Source organism: Babylonia areolata, chromosome 3 (assembly GCF_041734735.1).
Source record: "Babylonia areolata isolate BAREFJ2019XMU chromosome 3, ASM4173473v1, whole genome shotgun sequence".
Taxonomy (NCBI): domain Eukaryota; kingdom Metazoa; phylum Mollusca; class Gastropoda; order Neogastropoda; family Buccinidae; genus Babylonia; species Babylonia areolata.
In genome coordinates, this window is record NC_134878.1 from 25196287 (window position 1) to 25204201 (window position 7915).

General features: G+C 41.1%; 1 protein-coding gene across 1 annotated transcript in view; it reads right to left on the reverse strand.

Annotated features, from left to right (window-relative positions):
* Positions 1 to 291: 291 nt before the first annotated feature.
* Positions 292 to 7915, reverse strand: part of LOC143280523 (large ribosomal subunit protein uL15m-like) — an 8891-nt gene continuing 1267 nt past the window's right edge. Inside the window, exons 2-4 of the mRNA XM_076585202.1 lie at positions 6054 to 6208; positions 4056 to 4221; positions 292 to 2159 (exon numbers count right to left, since the gene is read on the reverse strand). Coding sequence (XP_076441317.1) covers positions 1698 to 2159; positions 4056 to 4221; positions 6054 to 6208 — 783 coding nt within the window. The 3' untranslated portion in view covers positions 292 to 1697. The remainder of the gene's footprint in view (positions 2160 to 4055; positions 4222 to 6053; positions 6209 to 7915) is intronic.

The window sequence follows — 7915 nt, forward strand, 5'->3', positions numbered from 1 at the left end:
TGTGTGTGCGCGCATCTGAGAGATGGGGGACTGAGAGAGGGAGAGAGAGAGAGAGAGAGAAAAAAAAAACAGAGATAAGGAGGAGGGAGGGGAGAGAGTAGTGAAAAAAAGAGAGATGGTTGATGAGAGGGGAGAGAGACAACACACACACACACACACACACACACACACAAATGTACACACACACACAAAAAAAAAACAACTACAACCACACCACCACAACCACTCACGCTTCACACATGCACAAACACATTCATGCATGGATATTCAACCAAATAAGTCTTTCTTCTGTTTTTGTTTTCGTTTCTTTTCTTTTTTTTTTTAATTCCTATGTTATTCAAGGCAACAGACATAACACAGGATTGAGTGACAAAGTTCATGCAGACTTTTCCCATAATCCACTTACTCAATATTTCTTCAAACATTTTTCACGCTCCTGCTTTTCAATTCACATGAACTGAATCACACGGGACAATGTGCACTCTCTTAAATTAACTGACATGTTACTTTGTGACAGCAAAGTGGGTGGGAAAAGCAAAATTTGAAAATGGTCAAGTCTTTTTTTTTTGTCTGACACATTACATACATTATGTGTGAATGAGTGCATGCACAAAGACTAATATATATATATATATATATATATATATATATATAAAGCATGTGTGTGTGTTGTCTCTCTCCCTTTTCCTCAACCATCTCTCTCTCTCTCTCTCAATGCCCCATCTCTCACACTGGCTTCTGTCTATATGTGTGGGTCTCAATCTGTGTGTCTGTCTGTCTGTCTGTGTATTCTTGGGGAGAAATCAACAGACAGCATGACCGTTTCCTTTGGTAGGCAGGGCCGTTTATTGTCCTTCCTCATCGTCTGATTATTAGTATTAGTATTATTATACTGTTGTTATTCCAGACGCGTCACACATTTTACTTCTTAAAATCATCTGTCTTAGTCTATATCTTTCAAATATGTCAAGTGACAGCCAAAAAAAAATAAAAATAAAAATAATAATAATAATAATAATAATAATAAATAAAATAAATAAATAAAAGTTTTCCCATAACATGGAAACACACCTTCAGACTATATAACACCTGAAAAAAACAAACAAAAAAAACAACCAAACACGCACACACACACACATACAAACCTCCCAAAAATCCGGACACACACAGACTTGTCATTTTGAACACATTTCTGACCAAGCAAAATCCGCTGAGTTACTGACCTTGGACAAAGCAATCTTGACTGAAGCAGTCAACGCAACAGGTTGAGCAGAGTAAAAAAAACTTATTTTGCTGTAATGCCAAACAATGTCTTCAAACACTGCATTCACAGGCAGTTCAGAGTTGTTTTCTTTGATCTGACATTCTGGCATGACTAACTCCTACTGTCATCTGTTGCGATGGCAACAATTCTAAACACGCATTCACAGGAAGTTCTAAGTTGTTTTCTTTGATCTGATTTTTTTTTTCCAGACATTCTGGCATGACTAACTCCCACTTTCGTCCGTTGTGATGGCGACAGTCATAAACCAAAAGTGGTTGTCACCACCGGCAATTCTCTCAGCTGGATATTTTGCTGGACCAAGAAAGAAACTGTCCATGCCTGGTCAGAAAAGTGCTACAAAAAAAAAAAATCCACAAAAAACCCAACAACCTTCCCCCACCCCTAAAAAAAAACAACAACAAAAAACACCACCTCACACGGAATACAGCTCCAAATGCTCCGGAGACGTGGGTTTCAGCACCACCTTGTCCTTCAAGTTCACCACCCACCCAGGCTGCAGCCCGTAGAACAGCTGCCCGGGGTCCTTGCGCATGCGCAGCATGGGCCCTGCCGGGTCCGAGGCCAGGTCCGGCAGCACGTAGCCGTACTTCTGAGCCAGCTTCTGGCGCTCAGCGTCCACCTCCTCCTCCCCGGCCAGGTATCCCCGTGTGGCGGCGCTGCTGTAGAAGGCCATGGCGTCCTCGGGGGGCAGGCGGCAGCGGGGGATGGCCGTGCTACGGGCGAAGAAGGTCAGGGGGCTGACCACAGCGTGCAGGCTGCGCGGGTCGAAGTAGCGGGTGGTAATGGTGCCCCCGTTGCGCTCCACGGCCGCGATCACCAGCTCCGAGGTCCACTGCACTTCCAGGTTCACCTTGGCCGCGAAGATGTCCACCCCCTGAAAACCACAGCATGGGGGTGGGTGGGTGCAGGGTGGGTGGGGCAGATGGAGGTGTGTGGGGGGGAGGGGGCCTGGAGTGAAACGTGGCAGTGGCAAGGGAAGGGGGTGGGATCAAATCCCACACTCCATAAGAATTTTCTCCCTCCTCCTCTCCGCTACACCTCAAGTTGTGGGGTCTGGATGCTTGACTTTTAACAAAAAACAAAAAAGCAAAACAAAACAAAAAAACAGCCGCCATAGCAAAGTGGTAAGCATTGCCAACTGACAACTTGGAGGACGTGGATTTGACCCCAATCAGATTTAGGGTTGTTGGGGTTTTTGGCCCATGTCCAGCCCCTACCCACAGCTGAGTGTGCTGTGAGCTCAAGTGGCAAGACTGGGACCACACAGCTGATGGGCCATCCACTTCACAGTTGCTGTCTTTGAGAGTGTTGCTTGAGTTTCCTGACCCAATGCAGCAGGTGTCTGTAACTCTCAGGCCTGACTGTTATATTACAAGAGTACAGAGCCTTGGCCTGGAGTAGCAACACGACCGTGGCCAAGGAAATGAGAAAAAGAGTCGGAGGGTGCGGGGTTGAATCCCATACTTCATTCAGGATGTTCTTTTCTCCCTTCCCCTGTGAGTTGTTGTGGGCCCTGGACATTTGATTTTAACCCTTTCACCGCCAAACTCACATTTATGCACAAGCTAGGTAGAGGACACGTGTCAAAGAAAGGTGACTAGATCATGGGTCTGTTATCCATGAACTTACTGCTCTTAAGGTTCGTTGGTTTTTATTTTCCACACATCGCAGGGGTAATCCCCAGCTATTCTTAGACGCCATATTTTCTGTGTTCATAGAACAAGTGAATTTTGCACTCTAAATTGGCTGGCGGTGAAAGGGTTAAAGTGGCTACCCGATCAGGTTTTCATTCAAAATCCTTCTTTGAACTATCGCAATTACATCCTGACACAAAATGATGTTTAATAATCTGAAGGGTTGTCTCTTTTGGTGAAATATTCATTAGTTGTTTGCTCATTTATTTTTGCTTGGCTGTTGTTGGATTTTATATTTGTGCTTCTTTTGTCTTTTCTTTTCTTTTTCTTTTTTTTTTTTTTTTTTTTTTTTGGCATTTAAGTTTTATTTTCTTTTGACATGTATGCATCCTATGTCTGAATTGTGAAATGCTTGGGTTTTGTTTGCTTTTTCTTCTCCTTTTTTTTCTTTCCCCATTACTCCAGTTAATGTAAATGTTATTGTGTGCTATCATTTTTTTTTAACAAAACCACAAAAAAAACCCTTAAAAAACCCAAACCAACCACAACAAAAGACACAGCCATCATAGTGATGTAGTTAGCATTGCCAACTGACAACTTAGGATGTGGGTTTGATCCCAATCAGATTTAAGGTTATTTTTGGCCTGTGTCCAGGCCCTACCCACAGCTGACCATGCTATGCGCTCACAAGGGGATGGCTGGGACCACACAGTTGATGGGGCCATCCACTGCATGGTTGCTGTCTCTGGGAGTGTTGCCTAGAATACCTTGACCCAATGCAGCAGGTGTCTGTAACTCTCAGGCCTGACTGACGCCAGGATGTAATATCACAAGAGTACAGGGCCTTGTCAACCGAACCCTGTGACTCAAGAGCAGTTTAAAAGTGAACAAGTCTGTTTTGTTGTTTCAACATGAACCGAAGCCTGACTGAGAGCAATTTAAAAGTGAGCAAGTCCATTGTGTTGTTTCGAAGCCTGCGACTGAGAGCACTGTACCTAAAATATTTGGTGCTGGGGAGTTTTTTTCCATACAGAAACTTGGTGGCAAAAGGGATTTTAGAATTAATAAAATGAAATGGGTTTTTTTTTGTTTTTTTTTTGTTTTTCAAAATTATTTAAACCCGTCCACAGTCTCACCTCTTCAGTCAGGTGGACACCAAAGTGCTTCTGGTCCACCCGCACCTCGTACAGCCCCGTGTTGCACAGCTGGGTCAGGTCGATGGGTCGTGATGGGTCCACGCGACCCAGGTCGATGAAGCGCTGCAGCTGAAGCAGCGATAGGGGAGGGTACTGTCGGCGTAGGCTGAAAGATTCACCAACAAAAAAAAAACAAAACAAAAAACCCGCTGATATACAATTCATAAGGTGGCAAAATGGATAAAATGCTCATCCGCCAACACATCACAAGGTGGCAGAATGGATGAAATGCTCATCTGCCAAAACATCACAAGGTGGCAGAATGGATAAAATGCTCATCCACCAACACATCACAAGGTGGCAGAATGGATAAAATGCTCATCCACCAACACATCACAAGGTGGCAGAATGGATGAAATGCTCATCCACCAACACATCACAAAGTAGCAGAATGGATAAAATGCTCATCTGCCAACACATCACAAGGTGGCAGTATGGATAAAACGCTCATCCGCCAACACATCACAAGGTGGCAGAATGGATAAAATGCTCATCTGCCAACACAACACAAGGTAGCAGAATGGATAAAATGCTCATCTGCCAACACATCACAAGGTGGCAGAATGGATAAAATGCTCATCCACCAACACATCACAAGGTGGCAGAATGGATAAAATGCTCATCCACCAACACATTTGGATAAGACAATAAAACCGGGGTCCCATGTGCAACGTGCACTTGGCGCACTAAGAAAGAACCCATGGCAATGCGAATGTTGTCCACTTTGATAGGTACACAAATATGTATGCATGCACTCAAGGCCTGACTAAGCGTGTTGGGTAATGCTGCTGGTCAGGCATCTGCCTAGCAGATGTGATTCAGTGTATATGGATTGATCCGAATGCAGTGACGCCTCCTTCAGAGTCTAAAACTTAAAGTGAAACTGAAAGTGCTTAGTGACTGCCCAACTGACCAGGGCTGAAAAAACAACAACTGTCAATACTGATCCAAAATAACCTTAAAAAAAAAACACAACACACACACACCACTGGAAAAGAAAATCTGGCAGAAGTACAGTCACATTCATGCATACATAAACCTAGAGCATGCCTCTGACGTTCACCGTTCTCAGTCAATTTTTCACCAGACAACAACTAGCCTGAATAAGAGCATTATAGTTTATACATAAACACAAAATTTTATATAACAGGGATACAATTTTCCTTTTTTTTTTCTTTCTTTCTTTTTTTGGGGGGTGGGGTGAGGGTTGTTGCAAAACCAACCATTGCTAACAGACACCTCAATATACTAGTAACAGCCCCCAATCTTCTTCAAGTCCACAAAACGACACACCAAAAAATATTCAAAACCTTCCAATTTCTGGGAATAGTCAAAAGTAACTGAAACAGCAATGCAGAAAATAAGAAAGGAAGAGGTTATACTGCAAGAAAAGGAATAAAAGGCCAGACACAGAGCGAGCCATAGAAAAGAGGAAACTTCCAGAACAAAACAAAAAACTTCAACATACTATTTATACTGAAAGAGACCCTCCATACTATCCGCAGGAGGAGCTGCAAAAAAATTTGAGGTTACTTCTGGATGCGTAATTGGAAACAAGGACTTCTTCGCTTAACTCACTTCTCAAATCTGTCTTCACAACGAGCGCAACAGCCTTGTGGTTAAATCACTGCACTTTCAATCTGAGGGTCCTGGGTTCGAATCCTGACTCTGCCTGGTGGATTATGGGTGGAGTTATGGGTGGATTATGGATACAGTATCTGTATCTGTCTCAAAGTCTGTCCATCCCCTACCACATCTGTGCTCGACTTTCACAATCACCTTCCATGTTACCGGATCAACATCATCATGAATAAGCACCACCTGGTGCACCCCTAAGAATAAAGACCACCAACACTCACTCCGATGACAATACAAAAAAGATGTCAAACAAAACTATAAAAAAAAATTTCTAAAAACAGAAAGAAAACTGAAACTCACTGGTGGTTTTGGTAATACGGCTCCTTGGGCACGATGAGGTAGAATGGAGTGTTGCCCCCTTCAAATCCCAGGCGAGGCAAGGTCATGTGCTGACCTTGACCTTTGTGACCCCGGCCATGGGTTTTGCCTTTGGCAAAGCTGCGACGTCGCTCTTTCTATTTAAAAAAAAAAAAAAAAAAAAAGAGAAGAAGAAACAAAAATTATGCAATCACAGCACCCAAGTGTCAAAGTCATCCATTTGTAACCTGCACGAAGACATGATTATCATTCATAATAAAATCATATGCACATCTACACACATGCATAGTACGCAGTTGTTGTGTGTTTTAAAGATTAAAAGTCAATTTATTAGAGCATTGGAGAGTGCTGTTATCATCGGTCCAGTGATTATATATATATATATATACACATAGTTTTAGCAAACAGAGTCCTTTAGAAACATACAATAAACAACACTGTCAACATGAATATGTTGACATATATATATATATATATATAAAAAATTATATTAAGAACAGATTGGGATTTGATCATGCGAAAGAAAGTCAACAAAGGCAACTATATCGCTCTTTTAGTCTTTCTCTCTCTGCATTACTCGTTTAGTTTAACACCATGATTAGACAACAAAGATATACCAATAAGGTTTGTTTACAAGTTCAAAACAGATCTCATGACTGTTTTTTATGAAGCACACGCATTAGTATTAGTGGATATAATCAAAACTTATAACAGGCAAAGAAATGCACAGTCAAAGGAGAACGTAGTATTCTTAACTTATACTCGATCAATTTTTTATCTGTTGGATAACCTGGAATAAAAGACTTTTCTTCTTTATTTCCACATTCACTAAAAAAAAAAAAAGCATTAACCAACAATTTGCTCTGCCTAAATAATAACTTACATTCTACTTCTATCAACATCCTGCCAGAAAAATTAAAACTGTATACTCTGTTTTCAAATCTTAAAATTGAACATTATGAACTCAAAGACAATCTCTTTTCATTTATTTTAAGTTTCATGTGGAAGGGGAACAATCCTTCAAAGTTTAAGTACTATTGCTAAGATAAGTTGTGGTTGTTTCCCTTAAAAAAACAAAAAAACAACAACAACAACAAAACCAAAAAACAGCTGCAGTACAAAAAAACGCCAGTACAATAGCAGTTACTTCTGCTCTCAGAAAGACAAAGCCATTTAGAATATTCAAAAGCGAAATGAAAGTAGACTTAAACTTTTTCTTTGTTAAGGGTTAAACATGATCCACACATCTTGTACTTAATCCAGAAAGATTGAGTGGTATCACATTATGTTGACTTACTGGTAGTCATTGTGACAAGCTTTTAGTACACACACACACAGAGAGAGAGAGAGAGAGAGAGAGAGAGAGAGAGAGATACACACAGACAACACACACACACATACATACATACACTATGCATGTGCATATGCACACATACACACACACAAATAGATAAGCACCCACTCTCACTGACAAACTTGTTCTACAAAGTGCATGCATAAATAACCGCGGCTACATAACTAAAGTGATAAAAAAAAGTTATCACTTCTCTGTACACTGGTACATACAAGTATCATACTGTATACAGTGACATTGACAGCATGTGTGTTTTTTTGTTTGTTTTTTTTTTGTTTTTGTTTTTGTTTTGTTTTTTTGTGTGTTTTTTTATGTTACTGGTTTAAGCAAACCTAATTTTGGCCCAACACTCGGCTAATATCAAAGACTGACATAAGTTTACATTTGGGCCAACAGCAAAGTGAGAGCTGTATTATCAACGGTTTCTCCTGTCAATGGGAAACCATTTACAGCTTAGTCTTTTGTGAAGGACTATGACTCTCAAACTAGG